Genomic DNA, 26,937 nt, shown 5'->3' with positions numbered 1-26,937 from the left:
AACTAGTGAGTCTATAATGTGATGATTAATCAGGTACAGTTTGGAGTTCAGAATTTCTTACTATTTATGAATTTTTTTCTGGGTACTAAAAATTCAACTAAATTGTCTTTAAATAACTCTTTGTTATTGATGGAATGTATTTCATTTGCTTTCTCTAGCAAAGTATTTATACCCTTCTCTGGGAGTAGGGTGAATATGTAAGTTTTTATTCAAACTGGGACATGTTTGAGAATGAAAGGGACATTACAAATATTTAAAGTTTTATATGTTTTTTGACTTTTTTTTTGGCCATCAAAATGGTTTTATTACATTGGTAGATCAGTAAAATAGTTCTGTTTTCAAAAATAAAATTTTATAAAATATTCTGTAGTACAACAAAATAAAGTCTTTACATTGATTATGAGAATATTTAAAAACAAAAGCAGAATAGTTATTCTGGGTAATAGTCATTTTTTGTCCGCTTCTTGGACATATCTGTCTATAATGTTGTGTCAGTAATACTTTTCTGAACAATGTCATTATTTTCCAATGTAGTTTAACTAGTTTTAATTTTTTTCATAAAATTATCTGCAGCATTTTTCAAAGTTATTTTATGGTGTGTAGTTGTTAACCCTTACGGTTGACTCTTCTCTGTAACCAGTGCTATATATTTATATTTTTTGGCCATGCTGCTTGGCTTGTGGGATCTTAGTTCCCCGACCAGGGACTGAACCTGGGCCTACGGCAGTGAAAGCACCAAGTCCTAACTTAGCACTGGACCTACAGGAAATTCCCAACAGTGCTCTTCTTAATTGCTAACATACTCTCTCTATATGTTGTGAACTACCTGGCTACCTCAGGAACAATTTTGCTAAATGGAGAATATTGTTAATTCTAATTTTTTTCTTACTGAAAACTGTAAATTTATCAGCCCCAGTATTTTCACAGGCATTGTCTTTTTGCCTCTATTAAAGGTACTCTTTGACAAATTTTTAATAAGACAAATCTTGTCATATAATTTGTCCCTATTTATGATTATTTTACATGTTCCACTAAATTTAGTTGCTGTGAAATCATAGGCTCTCTGTAATTTCATGTCATTCCAGTACAGAATATACATTTATCCAGTTAAAAACAGGAAGACTTTTGACGGAACTTCTAGAATTCATTACAAAGTATAATGATAGAATTTCAAAATTAATTCTTGTATTCTGTTTGAACTCCCATCATTTAATTTGTTTAGTACTTCCCTTGCTTTTGAGGATATGTTTCAATGCCTTGGCAAACTTTCTTTCTAATAATTGATATTTGCTAAAAGCTTCAATAGCTGAAGTTTTTTTTGGGGGGTGGGTTTATTCATTAACTTTAATCTTTGATTAAAAATTTCCCACTGATTTTGAACAATATTCAACCAGTCATTAGAGGACTTGTTTTCAAAAAGATTCAATACTGAGACACTTAGGTTGGATCTATAAAGTCAGTCTTTCAAAGATTCCAGCCTTTAAAATCTGATGACAGGTTGCAAGTAGGGAACACATATTGCCATGTTTAAGTATTTTTTTGTTTTCAATACCATTTTTATACTTAAAATTTAAACCCGGGATATGTGAAAACATTTGTAAATTTTGGCATTTGCAGCTAACTCATTAACAGTGATGCCACTGTAGCTCTATGATAAATAAAAGTAGCCTTAAAATTTTTATGCAAATTGTCTGTCTATCCATTTTCTAGAGAAATGAAAATTTAGTACTTAATCTTGTATTAAACATATAATTTCTTCTCTTTAGCTCATTGTTCCTGAAAGGGTTTACTGGATAAAAAAAAGAAAAAAAGATTGTCAAACAACAAAATAAACAAACAGTTGTAGAATTATACCATGCAATAAATGACAAAACCACCTCGAGTTTTTAGACTGTTGACTCCTCACACAGACTTCATTTGCACCTAACCTGTAATTTCTCACTTACTTGGCCGGCTAGTGGCCTGATGGATCTTGCAGGTCATTGCACATGTCACTGTACTGACTGGCACATCAGTCAGTAGCACCAGGAGCCAGCAGAAGCACCAGTGTAAAATATTTCTTGCAGAGTCTTGAACGGATATAAGGAGTTACCTGTCCATGGTTGCTTGTGTCTGAGGATACTTTTCACTGAGTCTTTTGCGTGGTGTCCTTGAAAAGGTGTTAGTTATGTTTTATCTGTAAAGAGTCAGGAAAAAAGTGGAATTACTGTTAGTCCTCTTTACAATTTCATCACTTGTTCAGTGGTTAGAGCACTTAGACACTACTAGCTTGGCCAGAAGTTAGATGTATATAGTAGAGGTGTACTAAATTCATCCTGGTTTATTTTAGTGTAGTGATTAATAAAAAATAGTTCATTTAAGAAGTGAGAAATCTGAGACAAGTGGTAAACTGGATGGGATGCTGAGACAACAGATTGTACTGTCCTGAGCAAACCAGGGCATATGGGAAACAGCATGGTAATGTGAAAGAGGATGGAGCTTAGAGTGAGACAGTCCTGCATTTAAGTCCAGTCTCCACCATTTAAAAGCTTGGACAAGCAACCTCTCTAAGACTAGGTGTATTAGGGTTTTCCAGAAAAACAGAGCCAGCAGGACAGACACACACACACACACACACACACACACACTGATTGATTAATTTTAAGGAATTGCCTCATGTGATTGTGGAGGCTGGCAAGTCCTAAATCCACAGGGCAGGCTGGAGACCTAGGGAAGAGTTGATGTTGCAGCTGAGTCTGAAGGTGTTCTGGAGGCAGAATTCCTTCTTCCTTTGGGGGACCTCAGTCATTTCTCTCTTAGGGCTTTCAACTGGCTGGATGAGGCCTACCTACATTATAGAGGATAATCTCCCTTACTCAAAGTTTATGGCTTTAAATGTTAATCACATCTTAAAAAAATACCTTTATAGTAACACGTAGACTGGTGTTTGACCAAACAACTGGGCAGTTAATGGCTCTTGAACTGTCCCCTTTTCCATCCTTGTTTTCTTTACTTTTAGCATGGCAGTTGAACAAGTTGTCTTCTATAACACTTTATAATCTTATCTGTAATCCTTATCACCATTCAGAACTCCTTACTATTCTCTTCAAACATAACTGAGATTTCTGTTGATTGCATGCATTTTTGCATGCTGTTACCTTTGTATAGAATCACCCTCTCCCCTTCTCCCTTACACCTCAAATTTCTGTACTGATGTCAACCCTATGAAGTCTTCCTGGACTTGCTTCCTGGTTCCAAAACACTCTTCACATTCATGTACAGGCGAACCTGAGCCTTCAAATATTGATACTCCTAAGCTGCCTTTCAGATGAGATAATATATCTGTTCATCAGCTGACCAAGGAACCCTTTGAACTGTGGTATGAATTGAATAGCACTCCCTTCCTGCAGGCATTTCAGATCTGATATCAATATCATCTTTTTGTTCATTAGTATGTGTATTCATTTGATTATTTTACTGAAGTGGTTTTTGAGGTACCTTGGGCACTTGGGTAGAGGATGAATGCTTAAGGCTTTGGACTTTTCAATTCGTCTTTAACCAAATCATTTCACCCCTAATTTGTTATATGTTGGGTTTCTGAGTAAAATTTTATATGAGGAAGAGAGTTCTGATGTCAAAAATAATTTTAAAATTCTTGTTTTATTTCTTGTCTTCCTGATTCTTGGTAATCCATGTGGCTGCCTTTATTCAATTTCCCCTCCTGCCCCCAGAAAGAAACAATACCAAACTTTTTGAAATCAAGGATATTTTAATCGTATTTATCTTTATTTCATATATCTGTTGGATGAATACAAATATATTAATAGAAGTCATTGAATATCATTTAATTTCTAATTATTTATTTATTTTAGTTATCAAGTGGGAATCCTCTATATGAAAAATACTATAGACAGGTAAGATGTTTGTTTCTTTGTCTTCTTAGATTGAACATAGAATATACTTTCAACTTCTGATTGTATATATGCAGATTACCATCCAGCTGAATAAGTTTGACACTTCTTGTTTTCATTTTCTTGTGCTTTAATCTCCTGCTTTGATTAATGCTTTTAACAAACTCCCAGAAAAATGAAGGAAAGATAATTAAGCCCAAACACTTAATTGTCTTAAATATCTATCTTAAAAATCCATGTGGCATTAGATAATATTCATCCAGATATAAACATCCAAATTAATTTATAAGCTAAATAGAAATGACTTCTGTGTTGTTTTTAAGACTTATTAAAGTTTAATTTTCATGAAGTTAAAACCATGACTCTCATACAAATATATAAAATGAACGTGTGTCAAGGATTTTTTTCAACTCATTAATTATTGGGAGAACCAGTGAGATGTAAAAATGGGAATATGAGTTACAGAGATTTATATTCTCTATCAGAGAAAGTTAATTTCATTGGTATGGATAGGAATCATTTGCGTTGCTATCAGGTTTATATAATTTAACCTCTACCCCTACAGAGTGTAAAGTAGCCGAGTTGATAGAAAGTCAGAGGTGCAAACCATAGGTCAGATTATCTAATCTCCTGAAAGTGTAGACAGTCTTATTTGCCCATTTCCAAATACCAGATCATTTTTCTTGATAATCTCTTCACCTTGTGATCACAATTACAGAAAAGGCTGGTCTCCTTATACAAAGAAACTGGGTAATCTACATATTGCAGCAAGTGTTAATGAACCACTGTAGGTCTCCTTGTGTGACTTGCAAATCTAAAGCCACACACTTACTATTTAACAACTTCTAAGGCCAGCTGATTAATTTCTGCTTGAAATTTCTAAAGGATCTCAGATTGTACTTTTTAAAGTACAATATTTATTCTTCTGTTTTAAGGCTAGGATCCAAACTTTAGAAATTCTCTTCTTCATATTTCACATGCAGTATAAATTTGAGTGCATTTACCTCATCTTGAGGTTTCCCATGTCTGCTAAGTTTTCTAGCCTGCTAGGTGACCTCGCTTTACTGCTTGAGTGACTGGGATCTTACAAACCATGTTGCAGGCCAGTCTTCCTGCAGGCCTTTGTAGACATTGGTTGTACATAAAGGCAATCCCTGATCCTTAATAGCGGCTTGTTCTATCTGAATAAAAGAGAATCATTCTCAAATATGGCCTTGTTTTTGTACAATTGGTTTACTCAACTATAACCTGATAAAAAGGAGAATAAATTGTTATTTAACTTATTTGATAACTATATGGCCATACAAAGTAAGGACATTCAGTTAAAGGATTTGTTTTTGATTTCTGAAGGGTCAGTGAGAATCAAATACCATTGAAAACTGTTTCATTCAGTTTACAAAAGCAGAGCCTACTAAATTGAGGGATGGATATAGAGTAAGAAAGGGCTTTTCCACATATCCATTAGAAAATAGAATAGTAAAAATAATACCAACAATATTCCACATAAATAATCATAATTGAATTTTCCTTAACACTTCATTCAGCCCTGTGTACTTAATTCTTGTTCTCCTGCCTCTTGGGTCAGGCAGGAGTCTGCTTTCAAGAGATATATCTACTTCCAGAATGCACAGTCCTGGAATTTTGACTTGGTCTACCAGTACAGTCTGAAAATTGTCTAAGTGATGTCAGCCCAGAAGTCTTTATCCAAAAGTCTATATTTTGAAGTGTTAATAGTTCAGAGTATGTGGTATCGTACTTTCCATGAGGCTCTGAGACTGTCTTTCTTTGTTAACAACACAGATTGTGGCCTTTAGCTTATGGCAGAGCCTTTAGGCAGGCATCAGAGTACAAGAGAAACTGCCTGTAGATGACAAAGACTAAATGGCTCTGTTTAATTATTATAATAACCAAAAGGATGGAAGATAGTAAAATTATTTATGGAATACACTACATAAATATGTCATAAGAGCTTGCTCCGGGTTTCCCTTTCCCCTCAGTGCCTCTGTTTCTAGGCTATGCGGGGGTAGTTGTTCCTTTTTTATCCCACCCTGGTCAAGGGGTAGGCAAAGAAATTGAGTTGTGGAGAATTCTAGAGGCAGAGTTCCCAACCCTTTCTGTACCACCTTGTTACCCCAAATTTGGGTTGGGCAATTCTTTGCTTTTTGCTGAGTGCCTGATTTATCCCATGTTCTAGCACTTGAAAGAAAGGATTTCTCTTTTGCTTCTTTGCTGGGATTGGTCTGTCTGGAATGCTTTGTATATGTTTTAGCAAACAATCTTTTAACTAAAGTGGAAAAACAGCTAGCTCACAAATATCCTCGTATCATGTTACTATTCCCATGACTTTTAAAAATTTACTTTTCATTTTTACAAATAGAACTTTACTTTAGGAAATCTCTACGGAAGTGAGAGTCGTTATTTTTTTTGAGCTGTTTTTTTGTTCTTGGTGACCTCATTCTGTCTTAAAGGAAAGTCCCCATCAGTTAAAATGATGTGTTTCCCTTAATGTGCTTTAGGAACTTAGCAGTTTTTAAAATTTCTTTAAGTTTATAAGGCAGTCACTGCTGGTTTTAGAACTGATACTGCTTTAATTTTTTAAAAAAGTGTTGCAGTTTCTTAAGAGTAAGTATAAAAGCAGAATTTAATTATTTAAAGATATTTGAAAAAAACCAGATAACTGTGCAGCTATTCCCTTTTATTCAGAAGACCTCTCCAGGAACTATTGCCCTTTTCCTCTATTGCCATTTAAGTTTATTGGAATTTAAATGGCAGCTACAGAAGACTTGGAATCAGAAGACATGTATTAATGTTATGACTCCACTAATCTGTTCTACTTCCTCTGAGCTTCAGGGGTTTTGTTTTTTGTTTTTTGTTTTCTTGTTTGTTTTTGTTTTTTAATTTGGCCGCACTCTGTGGCTTGTGGGATCTATGTTCCCTGACCAGGGATTGAACCTGGGCCCTGGCAGTGAAAACACTGAGTCCTAGCCACTGGACTGCCAGGGAATTCCCTGAGCTTCAGTTTTATCATGTGTGTAATGGGCATGATAAAAAAAACACTTTGTAGATTGACAGTGCTGTCTAGATAGTACTCTTCTCATGTGGGTCTCCAATATTCCATGGCCTTTGTTAGTCAAAGGATTTCTGTTCCCTGTTTGAAAAAGTCAGTTCCCAAATTACAGGGAGAAAGGCAGGTAAATAATCATAATTTTGTCTTTATGTTTGTTGTCAGCTTATGGTTTGTATCTTTTCAGGTTGATACGGGCAATACTGGAAGGGTATTGGCTTCTGATGCTGCTGTATTCCTGAAAAAATCAGGACTTCCAGACCTGATACTTGGAAAGGTAGTATTTGTTCATTGTAACTAGATATAATGAATATTTATTAGTGTAGATAAATTTGGTGCAAATTCAGAAAGATAACCATTAAGAAACTTAGAAGTTAGAACTGTTATGGAAGCAGTTACAGTAATGTAGTGGAGGGAATTTCTGGTGTAGTGATTTACCCTCTTGAAAAATAAGGTGTTTTTCAGATTTTTAGAAAACAAATTACTTTTTAGTAGGATGAAATGAGGAAGTAATAGTACATTTGAGTGGTGTGGGGAGAAACAATGCAGACTGGGAACCTTGCCACCCACTCAGAATTGGCTCTTTCCCTACTTCCTCTATTAGAACTGTCTCTGTGTTTAATATGTGGTAAATAGAGTAGGGGATGAGAGGCTTAGGAAGGAGCACACAAAGAGGTGGAAAAGTCCCTCTCTTGGCTTGATCTCCTTACAAATCCTTATATATGATATTGGTATGTATTCAAACCCTGAAAAATAATCATTATTAATAATTTAATTATTCACAAATAAACATTAACTATTTCAGCTTACCCATAAGAAAGAATATCATCTTAATAAGGATCTAAAATCAAGGTAGCATGTTCTAGTAGAAAGAGTATTGGACTTGGAGTTAGAACCTGGGTTAATAAAAAAGTCATTGGACTGGAAGTTAGAATATGGTCTTCAGTTCTTTCCCTGATGCCTTGGATGTTCTTGAGTGAGTCACTTAACCTCACTGGACCTTAGTATCTTTGTGTATCTTTGCACTAAGTGATCTTTAAGGTTTCTTTCCACTTTTAATTCTATGATTCTTAAATCTGACTACCAAAGAGCATGAGGTTGTAAATTGCAGGGATTTCATTTATCTTTAAGGTGATTTTTGTTAAAATATAGATTGATACTTTTTTTTTTCTAAATTTCAGATCTGGGATTTAGCTGACACAGATGGCAAAGGTATCCTGAACAAACAAGTAAGATTCAGAGATTGACATGAAAAATTTTTGAGGGATTCAGAATAAAAAATAGCCAGCAATTTTTTGTATTTTTAAACTAAAAGTTGGTTTTTACCAAAATGAGGGTTTTGTGAGGGCAAGTGTTGTAACAGTGAAAATATTTCCAATCAGTAGGCATTAAAATACCTAATTCCCAAAGGTTAGTGTTAGTTTGGTGACATTTAGTTCTCCTGGAGTGTTGTAGTATGTTTGGGCTGCTGTAAGGAAATATCACAAACTGGTTGGCTTGTAAACAGCATAAATTTATTGCTCACAGTTCTGGAGTCTAGAAGTCTGAGATAGGGTGCCAGCATGGTTCTAGTGAGAGCTTTCTTCTAGGTTGTGACTTCTTTATTCTTACATGGCAGAATGTGCTAGCGATTTCTCTGAATGCTTTTTGTAAGGCACTTATCCCATTCATGAGGGCTCCATCCTGATGGTTTTTGCACTTTCCAGAGGCTCTACCTCCTAATGGTTCTACCATTATTTTTGGGATTTTGAATTTCAGTATATGAATTTGGGGGGACACATTCAAACAATAACATGGGATTTATTTTTCTTAGTTATTCAGGGAGACTTTGCTCTTTGTATCTTATTAATTAAGTTTCTTATGTGTACAGGGTTATAAATAAAAGTGGATTTTATTTTATTATTTTTCTTTAAATTTATTTATTTATTTATTTATTTATGGCTGTGTTGGGTCTTCGTTGCTGTGTGCGGGCTTTCTCTAGTTGCGGCGAGCAGGGGCTACTCTTCATTGCGGTGCGCAGGCGTCTCATTGCAGTGGCTTCTCGTTGCGGAGCACGAGCTCTAGGCACGCGGGCTTCAGTAGTTGTGGCATGCGGGCTCAGTAGTTGTGGCTCGCGGGATCTAGAGTGAAGGCTTGGTAGTTGTGGCGCACGGGCTCAGTTGCTCCGTGGCATGTGTGATCTTTCTGGACCAGGGCTCGAACCCGTGTCCCTTGCATTGCATTGGCAGGCAGATTCTTAACCACTGCGCCACCAGGGAAGTCCAAAAGTGGATTTTATTATTCATGTGTTAAGATGGTACTGTGCGTTTGAAGGGAAGCTCTTGGCTAATCAAACCTGAGTACAGTGTATTCTGGTCTAGGTCTTATCTCTGACATATAAACCAGAAAATGGTTTACAAGCCAGAAGTACACCTTAGACCAGAAATATGTGAAAGTGGTTGTGGGCATTGGACACCATCAGAGAACTTTAAAGTTCTCCTTTTTGGAGATGGATTTCAGAGTTCTACAGGATTAAATTCAAAGCTTGCTACATGCTAATACATTGGCTGAGCACTACTACTCAAAGCTAATTTTCCCTATGGGGATAGCTGAAGCTAACTCAGAAAAGGGATAGGAAAAATTAGATGAGGGGGTCAGAATACCCAGTCTCTTATTTAAGATTCCAAGGATAGATTGTGGTCCCCATTGGACCCCTGGGCAGAAGGGCCAGTTTGGTACATTGGAGACATTGGAAAACTAAATTCGCATGGGCATCCAGGGTGCTTTGTACTCAGTCAGCAAATATTTGTTGAGTACCTGTTTTGAGCCAGGTTTTAGCAATGCAGAGGTGAACATGACAGGATGTGGTGCCTACCTTCATGAACTTACAGTAAAATAAATTCTTCACTGCTGTTCCTAGACTCTGGATGTTTAGTTTGAGTTGTCTTTGTTATATCCAGGTGGCTGGATTTATGGATCTGCTGTTATAAACTTTGATGTTTGCATTGGAGGAATAGATTTTTGAATTAACATATGAAATTAAGAAAATAAACCAACACTTACTGAGTTTCTATGTGCCAAAAATGATAGTTTTCTTCCTATAGTGTGGTTTTAATTTTGTTCCTTATAATACATTGCAAGGTAGATATTAGCCCCCCTTTTATTTATTTATTTTTTTTATTATTATTTTTTGCGGTACGTGGGCCTCTCACTGCTGTGGCCTCTCCCCGTTGCGGAGCACAGGCTCCAGACACGCAGGCCCAGCGGCCATGGCTCACGGGCCCAGCCACTCTGCGGCATGTGGGATCCTCCCGGACCAGGGCATGAACCCGTGTCCCCTACATTGGCAGGCAGACTGTCAACCACTGCGCCACCAGGGAAGCCCTAGCCCCCCTTTTAAAGAGTTTTTTTAAACTTGCCCAAGGCCTCGCAACCAGTAGCAGAACTAGAATTCAGTGCAATACTATTTCACTTCAGAGCCCATCCATACTGTGGGAGTGGACCTGATTACCTAAGAGTAATTGAATCTCATTAGAATGAGAAGAGAAAAAGGGTTATTTAGAGTTCAGCATTTAAAGGATGGGAGGAGACATTGATTTCAACAAAAGATACTTGAAAGGTCTGAGGAGAACTAGGAGAGCTTTATGAAACTATGCCGGTAGAGGAGAGCTTCAGGGAGGATCATACTGTCCAGGCTGCAAAAACAACAAGTAGGGGGTGTTTCCTTTGTGGCGCAGTGGTTAAGAATCTGCCTGCCAATGCAGGGGACATGGGTTCGAGCCCTGGTCCGGCAAGAGCCCACATGCTGCGGAGCAGCTAAGCCCGTGTACCAAAACTGCTGAGCCTGCACTCTAGAGCCTGGGAGCCAAAACTACTGAGCCCATGTGACACAACTACTGAGCCCACGCGCCACAACTGCTGAAGCGTGTGCGCCTATAGCCCGTGCTCTAAAGCAAGAGAAGACACTGCAATGAGAAGCCCGCGCACCGCAATGAAGAGTAGCCCCTGCTCGCCGCAACTAGAGAAAGCTCACGCACAGCAATGAAGACCCATTGCAGCCAAAAAAAAAAGAAGAACAAGTAGGATGAAGCTTTTTTTAAATTTTAGAGTCTATTGTATTTGGTAGCTAGGAGTTTATTTGTGACATAGGCAGTTGTTTCTCTAGCTAATGGTAGGAGTTGAAATCAGATTGCATAGAAGCTTGTGTGGTGAATGAAAAGAGAAGGGGTGATCTTGAAATAGCATTTTTTCAAGAAATTTATTAGTGAAGGCAAGGTATTATGTAAACAGACAACGTGCAAGTTTCCAGGAATAGGTTAAGTATTGAGTAAGAAGGTTGTAGGTGAGAACAGATGTGAGAAAAGCAGTAAAGGGTTGATTGCATCGGCAACTGTACTGGAGTATTGACAAGTTGCAAGTAATCATAACTGGAGTAAAGGGTTTTGTTATGCTTATTCTCAGACCTGATTTTAACTCAGAACAGCTGAAAACAAGTTGCTTCAGTGTCATTCCACTAATTAAATTTTGGACCGAGGCTTCAAATGCCAAAAACCCAAGGACCTTTGGGAGAGATTTACAAATATTTTGAAGTCAAGCAGTTATATAATTGTTTTAGATGTTGCATAGTTATTCTTTGTAGCTTTTCTGGAATAACAGTGACTGAGTCACTTGAATGATTGGTCTAGTGTTAAATTTATAATCTTAAATCCAGAGATGCCTTTTGATAACCTTTTATTTATTTTCTTCTAGGTGCAATTTTCTTCTAGACTTTTTCTCAAGATTCTTTTTCTCACTTAAATTATAAAAATCATTTAACATCATTAAATATTCTTTGAAACATGATTATTAATTTTGGTATATTTCCAAATATATATATTTATCAGTATGTCAGTTTATTTATTTTCCCATTTATATTAATATTTTTTGCTATTTATAATATTAGGAATATCTTTGTACATAGATCTCTTCTTGATTTTAGAGCAAGTGTTTTTCAAGCAAATGTGCTGTTATATTCGCTGCAACATAAAAATCTTGGAGTAGTTTTGAATTGTTTTATATTTTCAGATTAAAGGTATGTGTGTAGATAGATGGATGGATGGATAGATAGATAATAGATAGATAGATAATGCTCTTAACATTCATACTTTTCTTTCTCAGGAATTCTTTGTTGCTTTGCGTCTTGTGGCATGTGCCCAGAATGGATTGGAGGTTTCACTGAGTAGTTTGAACCTGGCTGTTCCTCCACCAAGATTTGTAAGAAATGCTTTTAAATTTAAATTGTATTTTAAAAAATGATATCACATGATTTGAAAATGAAAATTTACTATATTGAAAAAATTTTCTCTCAACCCCTATCACTCAGCTACCCAATTTTCTTTCTTATGGCTGCTGCTGTTATTAGTTTCTTGTGTATCTTCCAGTTATTATATATTGTATATAAAGACATATAAATACCTATATCCTCAGTTTACATTAATTGTAGCATACTATACACATGATTCTATGCCTTTTTAAATAACTTGATATGTTTCGGAAATCTTTACATAAAAGCTTCCTCATTCTTTTTTACAGCTGGATAGTATTTCCGTGCTTCTGTTTACCTTAATTTATTTAACTTCCTATTGGTAGGCTTTTAGCTTGCTTCCAGTCTTTTATTATTTAAAACATGCTGCAGTGAATAATAACCTTGAATCTGTGTCACTTTGCATGTGCAGAAATATATGTGTAACTTCTCAGAAGTGGAATTGCTGTTTCAAAAGTTTGTGCATTGTAATTTTCACATATAATATCTACTTGTCTTCCATAGTGGTTGTATTAGTTCACAGTCCCACCAGCAATTGGTTGAGTGTACTTCTGCTAACATACTGTTGTCAAACTTTTGGTCCTTGTCAGTTTGATAGGTGACAAATGCAATATAAGTGTAGTTTTAATTCGTCCTTTTGGTTTTATGGAGTGAAGTTGAGTAGTTTTTCTCATGCTTATGAGCCATTTACATTGCCTTTATGTGAAATGTCTGTTTGTAACCTTTGTCCATTTTTCTTTGGTTGTTTGTCTTTTCTTATTGAATTCTAGAGGCTTTTTATATATTAGGGAAACAGTTCTTTGTCTATATGAGTTGCAAATATTTTTTCCCAGTTTGCCATTTGTCTTTTGACTTTGTGGTGATTTCTTTTTCCATAAAGAAGTCATTGTTTTTAATGTAAATGAATTATTAGGATTTAAGTTTTTTAATGGTTTCTTTGTTCACATTTACATTAGTCCTGATGTAAGGTATGCATATGGATTCAAATTTATGTTTCTTCAAGATGGCTACCTTTTAGACTTAATACAGTTGATTGAATAATCAATCTTTTCCATACCGATTTGCAATGCCACCTCAATCATGTGCTGAATTCTCATATGTATTTTGTTTTTTTTCTGGATTTTTTCTGTTCATACCCATTGATCTGTTTATCCATATGCTGGTGTCACATTGTTTCAATTATCATATTTGGTAATTCATATCTGATAGGGCTAGTCCTCCCCACCCTACTGCTTTTTTTCAGAAGTTTCACGGCTCTTCTTGCTTGTTTTTAAATTCAGTATTTTAGTATTTGGTCTGAGTATTATGAATTTAACTTCAGTTTTGAGAATTTCTGTACTTTGAAGTTTAGTTGTGGAGTCAGGGTTAATTTAGGGATTTGTTGCCTAACATACTATTATAAAAAATTTTCAAACATATTCATCTGTCTCTACAAGCAAATAAACATAATAACTTGGACATGGTGTTGATAGGTTCAGGTTGTTGTAACTTAGAAGTCTTAAGTTGAGTTCTTGTTCCAGTCAGCTTTCCTTAAATAGTGTAGGGAAAAAGTGATCAGTTAACAGGGCCATAAATATTTTTGTTACATTCAGATATCTTTATCTTGATTTTGGTTGTAACAGGATTTCTTCTATAAGACTTACATGTTTTATTTAGTGCTCCACAGTCATTTAGTCATTTATTCATTTAGTTAGCTCCATTAACTCAGCTTACTCAGTTTTTGTTTCATTTGTACTCAGATGAAGGTCTAATAGAGTTAATGTAAAATAGTGTCCTTTGTGCATTGAGATCCAACATTTTGTCTGAGTATTTTTAAATCCAAAGATTATTTTCTCTTCATTGTTTATTGACGTGAGGATTTCAGCCCTTCATGTGCTATATTTTCCTTTTTAGCATGATACCAGTAGTCCTTTGCTAATCAGCAGAACTTCTGCAGCTGAGCTCCCATGGGCTGTAAAAGTAAGTAAACTTTGTAACTGTTCTCTCTTTTACTTCACTTTACTTCCTACCTACATAATCCTTTCCCCCTACTTCCAAAATATATTGCAGTCTGTATTAGACTTTCATTTTTTACTGTGGAGGAAATACTGGTACTAGAAATTGCTTGAGGGATGTTACAGCTCTGTCAGTCATTTTATGACAGTTAGTTTTGGCTTAATCTCATTTCTGTTACAGTGTAAACTAAAAATGGTGATCTCATAATCTTGTATTAACTAAAATATTTGATGAATAGGTAGTTTACCCCACTGGTACTATTTCTTGTTTGAAAAGTTCTACTTAACTAATTCTCTTTATGGCTCTAAAACACTTCTTTATGAAATCTTTTTCTAAAATGGGTATTTTGCATTACAGTTATTTGGAGGCACCAAAATGGTTATAGCTATCTTATCAAATTTTAAAAATCGTAATTTTAAAATAGAATATAGCAGATCAAATAACCTGTAATAGATGTGTACAGTTTTGTCAGAAAACCATTTTGGTTTGTATGCCTGTGTGTGCTTGTATGCTATTAACTTTAAAAAGTGTAAGGATCTGGGCTTGGCTTGGAAAATCATGAACAATAGTTTTTTATATTATAAAAATAACTTTCTGGGATTTTAGAAAGTACCTTGTTATTGATAAAAAGAAATCTTGCTTTGGGAAAAATGGGGGAAACTTGCTGTCTATTTCTGTGGCAATGATTTACTTTTTTTTTTTTAAATTTGTTTGAGTTTGAAATGTAACTAAATACTATGTTTAGAAAGTCATAGAATGTCACTAACTAGCTGTGTGTTCTTATAAAAGTTACTGTTTTGCTTTGGATCTGTTTGAGTGAGAGGATTGGACTAGATGCTCTTCTCAAAGCCCTTTGATCACTAAAATCTTTTGATTTTAAGCTAACACTAGAAAGGCAAAGATAGTATTCCAGCTACAAAAGGGATGGAGGGGATTCTAGACTTTTGAGTGGAGTAACTTTTAAATTATTATTTACTATAATATATTTTGATGAAAGTAAAAAATGTTTTTTAAATGATAGTTTTAAAAATGTTGTCTATTCTTTGAGGACTCGATTTTTAAAACTCCAGTTAAATTTCTTTCACCATTATTTAACTTTGATCTTTTTTGTATTATAGTCTGAAGATAAGGCCAAATATGATGCAATTTTTGATAGTTTAAGCCCAGTGAATGGATTTCTGTCTGGTGATAAAGTGAAACCAGTGTTGCTCAACTCTAAGTTACCTGTGGATATTCTTGGAAGAGTAAGATATTAAATTCTAAATGTAACTTTTATGTATTTTAATTTTGTATCTACCAGGAACACTTAAAAATACATAGATCTTATTTTGAAGTTGTATTATAGAATTTTTTGTGTTTTGACTTAATATATAAAATTATTGCCAATTTATTTCTTTGGTTATTCCCTCTAACATATGAGTGTTTGAAATTAGCTATATATAATCCTTGTATGTAGGTCCTTTTTTCTTTGAGCTGTATGCTCTGACCTCTGAATTCCTTGATTTAATTTCCAGAGACCATCAGTATTCTGCATCTGCCATTTACTCTGTGGCTGTATCATACAGCCTGGTTAAAGCAATAGTTTCATCTCTGAAATCATAAATTCTACTCTCTGAAGGGAACTTCTTGTCTTTCTAGATTTCTTTCCTAGATACTTGCAAGACTAATTCTTTGACCTCATCAAGACCTTTATTTATTTATTTTTATTAATTAAAAAATTAATTAATTAATTAATTAGTTATTTATTTTTGGGTGCGCTGGGTCTTCGCTGCTGCTTGTGAGCTTTCTTTAGTTGTGGTGAGCGGGGTCTACTCTTTGTTGCAGTACACGGGCTTCTCATTGCGGTGGCTTCTCTTGTTGTGGAGCATGGGCTCTAGGCACGCGGGCTTCAGTAGTTGCAGCACACGGGCTCAGTAGTTGTGGCTCAAGGGCTCTAGAGCTCAGGCTCAGTAGTTGTGGCGCACAGGCTTAGTTGCTCTGTGGCATGTGGGATCTTCCAGGACCAGGGCTCGAACCCGTTTCCCCTGCATTGGCAAGCGGATTCTTAACCACTGCGCCACTAGGAAGCCCAACCTCATCAAGACCTTTAAATCAGACTCTTTTATTTTCCCCATATTTTGAATTTACTGTTTTCCTCATCCATCCTGGATTTTTTTGGTCCACTGTTTCATGTCAGTATCCTTAGCTTCCTTTGCCATGTTTTCTAACTTTTCTCCTGCCTGGTGAAAATCCAACCTTGCATGAAGCTAATTGTCTGCCTTCTCTCTGGTTGCATTCAGACTACTGAGAAAGTCTTGTAAGATTGGTATCATCATAATTTCATGATCTTCAGCTGGGTTTTCCATACTGCAGTCACTCTTGTGCTGTTTCCATCATGATTTCTGAATACCCCTCTTTATATTTCAAACCTTATCTACTCTCATTAAACCTCTAGTCCTTTCTTTAATTCCTGCTTAGTCAGACTACATGGGGTCAAATCCTGGTTACACCATTTCTTAACTGTATGACCTTGGGCAAATCATTAGAAAACCATGTCTCAGTTTTCTAATCTTTAAAATTAGCATGGTTCACAGTTTGTAGGGTTATACAAATTAAATGTGATAATGTATATAAAGTACCTAGCACAGTGCTTGGTACATACTCTTTGAACGCTAGCTGCCATGATCATGATGATAACGACTTGCCACCACAACACCAGTACTACTGGATCAGTGTTGTATAGTTTAGGTGCTCAATAAATATAATAAATATTAATTTAAAAGCTATTTTCTAATATTGTTTTTCATTAATTATTTTTCTATTGTGTGATCTGTGTGAGATTTCTAAACTATAAATATAATCTTGTTATTTTTTACTTAAAAGTTACCCTCTTAGGTAGCTTCCCATTGCATTTAGGAAAAAGTCTAAACTCCAGGGCATTCAGTGACCAGGCACTTGCTTATTTTCACTCCTGTCTCTTACCAGTATACCTTCTCTTCCTGTCCCAAGTAAAATTTTGTTGAATATCTTAAATACCTTCATTTCAGGCATTTAACATAGTTTATAGCTGGTCTAAAGCTATGGATTCTACTCTAGAGTTAGACCAAATATACCAGGGCCTTTTAGATTTTATATTTATTTTGTATGCCCTGGACATTAGTTGGCTAATGATTAATAATACAGTGTTCATTGGACACTTACTTCAGATGATTAGAGGTTCTGTATTATAGGGAAAACAATAATGGACTTGGTTGGAAGTCTTCACATTGAAAACTGATTCTGTTACTTAATAATAGTTGTTATGATCCTAGATAAGTCATGCAGTCTCAGGTCTAAAACAGGTTTTATAGTACCACATGGAGTTGTTGCATGAATTAATTGAGGTGTTGTTTTTGAAAAAGCATTATAGTTGTTTAAAGTACTGTGTTACATAATTGTTTTCTTACTTGAGAGGAACAAAATATTTTCTTTAAAAATTTGCAAAGGAATTTCTGTTGAAAAATACTTGGTATTAAGAATTATTATTTCTTTTTACAGTAATGTTAATATAGCATATAATAGTGATTTAATAAAATGGTCAGCATAATTGAAATTTCTCAGAGAAATAGATGTTATGATGTTTAGGCAAAACTTTTTCCTCCATTTAGGTATTGGGTGTATACAGTGAGCACGTGAAATGAAAGAATGTTAATCTTTCCTAATTCTTTTCTTTTTAAGGTTTGGGAGTTGAGTGATATTGACCATGATGGAATGCTTGACAGAGATGAGTTTGCAGTTGTAAGTAACATAATGCTTTTGAAATCTTAAACATCTTAATGGTTTTCTCAAGTGAAAATTTCCCCTTTTTGTTTATCTTTAGAGGTAAACTACATTTCTCTTAAAATTGATTGTATGACTCTATTTACCTAGAATTTATAGGTAGTCAATAAATATTATTAAACAAATGGATAATGAATGTTTTTGCCATCTTCATTTTATTTGACTTTAAGGTACATAAGAATACATGCTTTGGATAATGTACTCTAAAGATGCTGAGTATAATCTTTTGAATCTCAACGTGACTAGGCATCTCAGTACCTACTTCTGCTGTGGAATGACTTTACTTCAAATATAATCCCTGAATTTTCACATTTACTTGATTAAAGGAAAAGATGAATAACATAATAGTTTCACATCATTTATGAAGGCAGAGAAAGTTTTGACATCTTATCTGAAGACATGTTATCCTAAGTAACTGGTTAGTTAATTCCACATAGAGTTGTTTTCATGGCTTCCTTAAAGGTTAGATAAAACTCTGCTGTGAACTCATGAATGGTAAATCTCTAATCCCCCCTTGAATCTCTTATTTGGAAATTAGTCTTTTCAAATTTTCTCTATTTTGCTAAGAAATTGTCCATTTCTTTGACTTTCAGATTTGCCACAGATTTGCACTATTCTTTAATCTCTTCTGGGTTTATGGTTGGGTTCCTTTGTTTCCAAATCTTATGTATTTTTGCTTCTTCTCATTCTTTGTTTAATTGGATTTTTTCTGGCCTATTGATCTTTTAAAAGAGCCATCTTTTGGATTTATTTATCTTTTCTATTTTGTTTTGACTTTCTGTTTCATTCTTTTCCACTTTTATCTTAATTCCTTCTTTCCAGTTTGTTTTGATTTACTTTTAAGAAAATTTCTGAAGATAAGTACTAAGTCCCTTTGTTTTTTATCATCTTTAATATGGAAAACATTTAAAGGACGTATTTTCCTCTAAATACAGATTTAGCTGGATTACATAGATATTGGTACAACGTGTTCTCCTTTTCACTCCTTTTTAGATAATTTTTAAATTTTCCTTGGTCATCTGTTTAGGAATATGCTTTTTAATTTCAAAGTAGTTAGTTTGTTTGGTTTTTATTACCTTTGTATATACTTTCAGCTTGATTAGATTTTGGCTGGTGAATGTGGTCTTTAAAATTGTGTTAAGGTTTTCTTTGTTACCAAGGTTGCAACCTGTTTTTACATGTGTTTCCTGGATATGTCAACATTTCTGTTCAGAAGATATTAGACTTCTGTAAATCCATTATACTGATTTTATGACTACACTTCAGTTTCTCTTTGTCCTTACTTTTCTTTTTTTTGCCCTTTCATAAATTTTATTCTGTTTATATCCTAGGAGTGAAACAAAATAGGCAGAACACATCTTATCACATTTGAAAAAACATATACAGAAATAGAAATTTTTTTCCTTATAAAGACAAAAATTAAAAATTTCAAAGGAGCATTTGTATAAGCATAGTTAAGCTAGGTAGACAATAGCATTATCTTCATTTGATAAAACAGTAGTATTTCCTGAGGTAAGTGAGTAAACACAGTTTACCTTATGCCCTGAAGCCTTCTCCTAGGCAACTTTTTTTTTTTGTAATGAAAGTAAATTTTCATTAAAAGAATAATTTAAGAATAAACACACATTTGTAGGAAATTACTACTTTAAAAATTAATGAACATCCATATACCTTCTCCTAGATTTACTAATTTTAACCATTTCGCCACGTTTGATTTCCTTCTATGTGCATTCCTCAGAATTTTTTTCCAACTTTATCCTGCTTAGTGCCTTTAATTTTGAATTCCAGCTTGTGTGATATTAATACTGCTTCTGCTCTCTTTTTATTTGGATTACTTGATATTTCTATGCTTAAAATATATCTCTTAAAAACGTCACTGCCGATTTTAATTTTTTACCTAATTTGACAGTTTTTGTCTTTTAAGATAATGAGCTGTGTATTGATTTTATTCCCCCTACCAGATCCTATTTATTTTACATTATTATTTTCTCTTTTTTCCTCTTCCTTATTGTTGCTAGTTATCAAGTTGTGATTCATTCATTTCCCCCCTTTAATTAATTTGGAAGTTCTGTTATAATGTCTATTCCATTAATGGTTAATATACCCTTCCTTGTACTTCCATACTTACTGCTCCAGTATTTGAAAAAAAGATTGTTAGCCCTCATTCAAGTAAAATAAGACCTTTAGATTATTTTCACTTCTTTCTCCTTCGCCTCCCAACCTCAGAAGATTTTAGAACATTTTTTGTAACTAAAATTCTAGATTTTACTCAGTTAATTTAATTCTTTTGGTTCTAGGGTTTCCTTTGTCAATTTTAATTTAATTTCCTTTTGTCAGTATTAATAGTCTCACTAGCATTCTTCTGGTAGAATTTGCCTGATAAATCTTTTTCCATCTTTTTACTTTCGTGACTGAGGCTAATATAGTCCATACTATTTTAAAAAAATTTAATTACTACAACATAACCAATGTAACTGAGCCTGCAAGTCACTGATCTTTATTTAGCATCAGTACTTTTTTTTTTTTTTTTTTTGTGGTACGCGGGCCTCTCACTGTTGTGGCCTCTCCCGATGCGGAGCACAGGCTCCGGTCGTGCAGGCCCAGCGGCCATGGCTCACGGGCCCAGCCGCTCTGCGGCATGTGGAATCTTCCTGGACTGGAGCATGAACCCGTGTCCCCTGCATCGGCAGGCAGACTCTCAACCACTGCGCCACCAGGGAAGCCCCTAGCATCAGTATTTTTAAAAACTGAATTTTTTAAGGGTTCCTTTGAAAATTGAAGTAATTTTTTAAATGCTTTTGCAACAGTAGAATAACTAAACTCTATAAACATTTTAAATTATGTTCCTAAATAAGTAAAGATAATGTGCTTATTCATATGATCAGTTCTTTTGGATTATGACAGTTTATACTTTGTCGATTTTTGGTTTGTTGAAGTATAACATAGTATTTTTTCCTTTCTTGTTATGTATTATTTTACTAATTAATCAAAACTATTGAACATGACAGTATTTATGCTTAAGATTTAACTCTAAAATTCTTACCTGTTTAAAAAAATTATTTATTTATTTGGCTTGTGGGGTCTTAGTTTCAGCATGCGGGATCTTCATTGTGGCATGCAGAGTCTTTCATTGTGGTGCGCGGGCTCTTCGTGCCAGTACATGGACTTCTCTCTAGTTGTGGCACGTGGACTCAGCAGTTGCACTCATGGGCTCTCTAGTTGTGGCACACGGGCTCTCTAGTTGTGGCTGCAGGCCCAGTAGTTGTGGCATGTGGGCTCTCTAGTTGCGGCACATGAGCTCTAGAGTGCATGGGCTTAGTTGTCCCATGGCATGTGGGATCTTAGTGGGATTGAACCTGCGTCCCCTGCATCAGCAGGTGGATTCTTAACTACTGGACCACCAGCAAAGTCCTCTTACCCATTTTCTTTTAATATTTATTTATTTATTTGGCTGCACTGGGTCTTAGTTGCGGCACACGGCATCTTCATTGCTGCACACGTGGTCTTTGTTGTGGCACGTGGGATCTTTAGTTGTGGCACGTGGGCTCTTAGTTGCGGCATGCGGGATCTTTTTAGTTGTGATATGTGGGATCTTTAGTTGTGGCATGTGAACTCTTCGTTGTGGCATGTGGGATCTAGTTTCCTGAGCAGGAATTGGGCCCCCTGCATTGTGAGCACGGAGTCTTAAGCACTGGACCACCAGGGAAGTCCCCCCATTTTCTTTTAGATAAAATGGTGCTTTATGTTTGTTTTAAAGACCCAGTATCTGCTCTGTGTTTATTATATTTTATTTTTTAAAAAATTTTTTATTGAGGGACTTCCCTGGTGGTCCAGTGGCTAAGACTCCATGCTCCCAATGCAGGGGGCCTGGGTTTGATCCCTGATCAGGGAACTAGATCCCACATGCCACAACGGAGATCCCACACTGGCAACGAAGATCCCACAGGCTGCAGCTAAGACCTGGCGCAGCCAAATAAATAAATAAATATTAAAAAAGAATTTTTAATTGAAATCTAGTTGATTTACAATGTTGTGTTAGTTTCAGGTGTACAGCAATGTGATTCAGTTATACATATATATATAAATATATATATTCTTTTTCAACATTCTCTTCCAGTATAGGTTATTACAAGATATTGAACATAGTTCCTTATGCTATACAGTAGGTCTTTGTTGGTTATCTATTTTATATATAGTAGTACGTATATTTTAATCCTAATTAAAACTCCTAATTTATACCCCTGCCTTTGGTAACCATAAGTTTGTTTTCTATGTCTGTGAGTCTTTTCTGTTTTGTAAATAAGTTCATTTGTATCATTTTTTTAGATTCCAGATATAAGTGATATCATATGATATTTGTCTTTGTCTAACTTACTTCATTTAGTATGATAATCTCTAGGTCCATCTATGTCACTGCAAATGGAATTATTTCATTCTTTTTTATGGCTGAATAATATTCCATTGTATATGTACACCACATCTTCCTTATCCATTCATCTGTCAAAAGACACTTAGGTTGCTTCCATGTCTTGGCTATTTTAAATAGTGCTGCAGTGAACATTGGGGTGCACTCATCTTTTCAAATTATGTTTTTCTCCAGATATGTGCCCAGTAGTGGGATTGTAGGATCATATGGTAGCGCTGTTTTTAGTTTTTAAGGAGCCTCCATACTGTTCTCTGTAATGACTGTACCAGTTTACATTTCCACAGTGTAGGAGGGTTCTTTTTTCTCCACACCCTCTCCAGCATTTTTTATTTGTAGACTTTGTTGTTGGCCATTATGCCCAGTGTGAGGTGATACCTCATTCTGTAGTTTTCATTTGCATTTCTCTAATAATTAGCGATGTTGAGCATCTTTAAATGTGCCTTTTGGCCATTTGTATGTCTTCCTTGGAGAAATGTCTATTTATGTCTTCTACTCATTTTCTGATTGGGTTGTTTTTTCTTTGATATTGAGCTATATGAACTGTTTGTATATTTTAGAGATTAATCCCTTTTTGGTCACATCGTTTGCAAATATTTTCTCCTATTCCATAGGTTGTCTTTTTGTTTTGTTTCTGGTTTCCTTTGCTGTGCAAAAGCTTTTAAGTTTCATTAGGTCCCATTTGTTTATTTTTGTTTTTATTTATTTATTACTCCAGAATATGGATCCAACAAGATACTGCTGCGATTTGTGTCAGAATGTTCTGCCTATGTTTTCCCCTAGGAGTTTTATGGTTTCAGGTCTTACATTTAGTTCTTTAATCCATTTTGAGTTTATTTTTGTGTATGGTATGGTGTTAGAGAATGTTCTGATTTTTTTTAAAAATTATTTAATTAATTAATTTATGTCTGCGTCGGGTCTTCATTGCAGTACGTGGGCTTCTCTCTAGTTGTGGTGTGTGGGCTTCTCTCTAGTTGCAGTATGTGGGCTTTTTTCTAGTTGTGGTGTGTGGGTTTTCTCTCTCTAGTGGCACACGGGCTCCAGAGTGCGTGGGCTCTGTAGTTTGCGGCATGCAGGCTCTCTTGTTGAGGCACATGAGCTCAGTAGTTGTGCGTGGGCTTAGTTGCCCTGTGGCATGTGGGATCTTAGTCCCCGACCAAGAATCGAACCTGTTTCCCCTGCCTTGGAAGGTGGATTCTTTACCACTGGACCACCAGGGAAGCCCTGAGAATGTTTTAATTTCATTCTTTTATTTGTAAGTGTCCAGTTTTCCCAGCACCACTTATTGAAGAGACTGTCTTTTCTCCATTGCATATTCTTGCCTCCTTTGTTGTAGATTAGCTGACCGTATGTGTATGGGTTTATTTCTGGGCTTTCTACCCTGTTCCATTGATCTATATTTCTGTTTTTGTGCCAGTACCATACTGCTTTGATTGCTGTAGCTTTGTTGTATAGTCTAAACTCAGGGAGCCTGGTTCCTCCAGCTCCGTTTTTCTTTCTCAAGATTGCTTTGGCTATTCGGGGTCTTTTGTATTTCCATATAAATTTAAAAAATTTTTTGTTCTAGTTCTATAAAAAATGCCTTTGGTGATTTGATAGGGATTACATTGAATCTGTAGATTGCCTTGGGTAGTACAGTCATTTTAACAATATTGATTCTTCCAATCCAAGAACATGGTATATCTTTCCATTTATTTGTGTCATCTTTGATTTCTTTCCTCAGATACTTACAGTTTTTGGATTACAGGTTTTTTGCCTCCTTAAGTAGGTTTATCCCTGGTATTTTATTCTTTTTGATGCAATAGTAAATGGAATTGTTTCCTTAATTTCTCTTTCTAACCTTTCTTTGTTAGTGTACAGAAATGCAGTGGATTCCTGTGTATTAATTTTGTATCCTGCACCTTTACTGAATTCATTGATGAGCTGTAGTAGTTTTCTGGTAGTGTCTTTAGGATTTTTCTGTGATAAATGTATGATATGTATGATATCATGTCATCTGCAAACAGTGACAGTTTTACTACTTCTTTTCCGGTATGAATTCTTTTTATTTCTTTTTCTTTTCTGATTGCTGTGGCTAGGACTTCCAAAACTGTGTTGAATAACAGTGGTGAGAGTGGACATCCTTGTCTTTTTCCTGATCTTACAGGAAATGCTTTCAGCTTTTCACCATTGAGTGTGATGTTGCCTGTGAATTTGTCATATATGGCCTTTATTACGTTGAGGTAGGTCCCTGCTATGCCCACTTTCTGGAGAGTTTTTATCATAAATGGATGTTGAATTTTGTCAAAAGCTATTTTGGTATCTATTAAGCTGATCATATGGTTTTTAGTCTTCCATTTGTTAATGTGGTGTATCACACTGATTGATTTGTGTATATTGGAAAATCCTTGCCTCCCTGGGTTAAATCCCAGTTCATCATGGTATATGATCCTTTTAATGTATTGTTGGATTTGGTTTAATAGTATTTTGTTGAGTATTTTTGTGTTCATCAGTGATATTGGCCTGTAATTTTCTTTTATTATTTATTTATTATTTTGGCTGCTCCAGGTCTTGGTTGCAGAATGTGGGATTTTCATTGCAGCATGCGGGCTTCTTAGTTGTGGCATGTGGACTCTTAGTTGCAGCATGCAGACTTCTTAGTTGCGGCATGCGAACTCTTAGTTGCAGCATGCAGACTCTTAGTTGCAGCATGCAGACTTCTTAGTTGCAGCATGCAAACTCTTAGTTGCAGCATGCATGTGGGATCTAGTTCCCTGACCAGGGATCGAACCTGGGCCCCCTGCATTGGGAGCATGGAGTCTTACCCACTGGACCACAAGAGAAGTCCTGTAATTTTCTTTTTTTGTGGTATCTTCGTCTGGTTTTGGTATCAGGGTGATGGTGGTCTCATAGGATGAGTTTGGAAGTGGTCCTTCCTCTGCAATTTTTTCGAGTAGTTTCAGAAGGATAGGTGTTAACTCTTCTTTGAATTTTTGATAGAATTCACCTATGAAGCTATTGGTCTTGGACTTTGTTGGGAGTTTTTCAATCACAGATTCAATTTCAGTACTTGTATTTGGTCTGTTCATATTTTCTATTTCTTCCTGGTTCAGTCTTTGGAGATTGTACCTTTCTAAGAATTTGTCCATTTCTTCTAGGTTGTCCATTTTATTGTCATAAAGTTGCTTGTAGTAGTCTTTTATGGTCCTTTGTATTTCTGTGTTTCCTGTTGTAATTTGTCTTGTTTCATTTCTAATTTTATTGATTTGTGCCCTGTTCCTTTTTTTCTTGATGAGTCTGGCTAAAGTTTTATCAATTCTGTTTATGTTTTCAAAGAACTAGGTTTTAGTTCTGTTGATCCTTTTTTTTTTTCCTTTTGGTCTCTATTTATTTCTGCTCTGATCTTTATGACTTCTTTCCTTCTACTAACTTTGGGTTTTGTTTGTTCTGATTTCACTAGTTGCTTTAGGTGTAAGGTTAGGTGTTTATTTGAGATTTTTCTTGTTTCCTGAGGCAAGCTTGTATTGCTGTAGACTTCTCTCATAGAACTGCCTTTGCTGCATCTGGTAGGTTTTAGATCATCATGTTTTCATTTTCATTTGTCTCTAGATATTTTTTAATTTTCTCTTTGTCTTCTTCAGTGATCCGTTGGTTGTTTAGTAGCATACTGTTTAGCCTCCACGTGTTTGTGTTTTTTGCAGTTTTTTTCTTATAGTTGATTTCTAATCTCATAGGGTTGTGATTGGAAAGACAGATGCTTGATACAATTTCAGTTTTCTTAAATTTACCGAGGCTTGCTTTGTAGCCCAGCATGTGATCTATCCTGGAGAATGTTCCATGCGCACTTGAGAAGAAATTGTAATCTGCTGTTTTTGGATGGAATGTCCTATAAATATCAATTAAATCTGTCTGGTCTATTGTGCCATTTAAAGCTTCTGTTTCCTTATTTATTTTCATTTTGGATGATACGTCCATTGGTGTAAGTGAGGTGTTAAAGTCCCCCACTAAAAAAAAAAAAAAAAAACAGAAAAAGTCCCCCACTATTATTGTGTTACTGTCAGTTTCCTCTTTTATAGCTGTTAGCAGTTGCCTTATGTATTGAGGTGCTTCTATGTTGGGTGCATATATATTTATAACTGTTATATCTTCTTCTTGGATTGATCCCTTGATCATTATGTGGTGTCCTTCCTTGTCTCTTGTAACATTCTTTATTTTAAAGTCTATTTTGTCTGATTTGAGTATTGCTACTCCAGCTTTTCTCTGATTCCCATTTACAGGGAATACCTTTTTTTATCCTCTCACTTTCAGTCTGTATGTGTCTGTAGATCTGAAGTGGGTCTCTTGTAGATGGCATATATTTGGGTCTTGTTTTTGTACCATTCAGCCAGTCTGTGTCTTTTGGTTGGAGCCTTTAATCCATTTTCATTTAAGGTAATTATTGATATGTATGTTCTTACTGCCATTTTTTTTTTTTTTTTTTTTGCGGTACGCGGGCCTCTCACTGCCG

General features: G+C 35.4%; 1 protein-coding gene across 2 annotated transcripts in view; it reads left to right on the top strand.

Moving 5' to 3' along the window:
• Nucleotides 1–26,937, top strand: part of EPS15 (epidermal growth factor receptor pathway substrate 15) — a 177,464-nt gene that overhangs the window by 38,085 nt on the left and 112,442 nt on the right. For both annotated transcript variants that reach the window (XM_060089779.1, XM_060089780.1), the window contains exons 2-8: nucleotides 3,852–3,893; nucleotides 7,142–7,231; nucleotides 8,136–8,183; nucleotides 12,091–12,186; nucleotides 14,129–14,194; nucleotides 15,349–15,474; nucleotides 17,927–17,986. In XM_060089779.1, the coding sequence (XP_059945762.1) occupies nucleotides 3,852–3,893; nucleotides 7,142–7,231; nucleotides 8,136–8,183; nucleotides 12,091–12,186; nucleotides 14,129–14,194; nucleotides 15,349–15,474; nucleotides 17,927–17,986 (528 nt within the window). The remainder of the gene's footprint in view (nucleotides 1–3,851; nucleotides 3,894–7,141; nucleotides 7,232–8,135; nucleotides 8,184–12,090; nucleotides 12,187–14,128; nucleotides 14,195–15,348; nucleotides 15,475–17,926; nucleotides 17,987–26,937) is intronic.

The sequence above is a fragment of the Mesoplodon densirostris genome, chromosome 2 (genome assembly GCF_025265405.1).
Source record: "Mesoplodon densirostris isolate mMesDen1 chromosome 2, mMesDen1 primary haplotype, whole genome shotgun sequence".
NCBI classification, from domain to species: Eukaryota; Metazoa; Chordata; class Mammalia; order Artiodactyla; family Ziphiidae; genus Mesoplodon; species Mesoplodon densirostris.
Note: the sequence above shows the minus strand (reverse complement) of the source record. Positions and strands in the feature narration are given on the sequence as shown.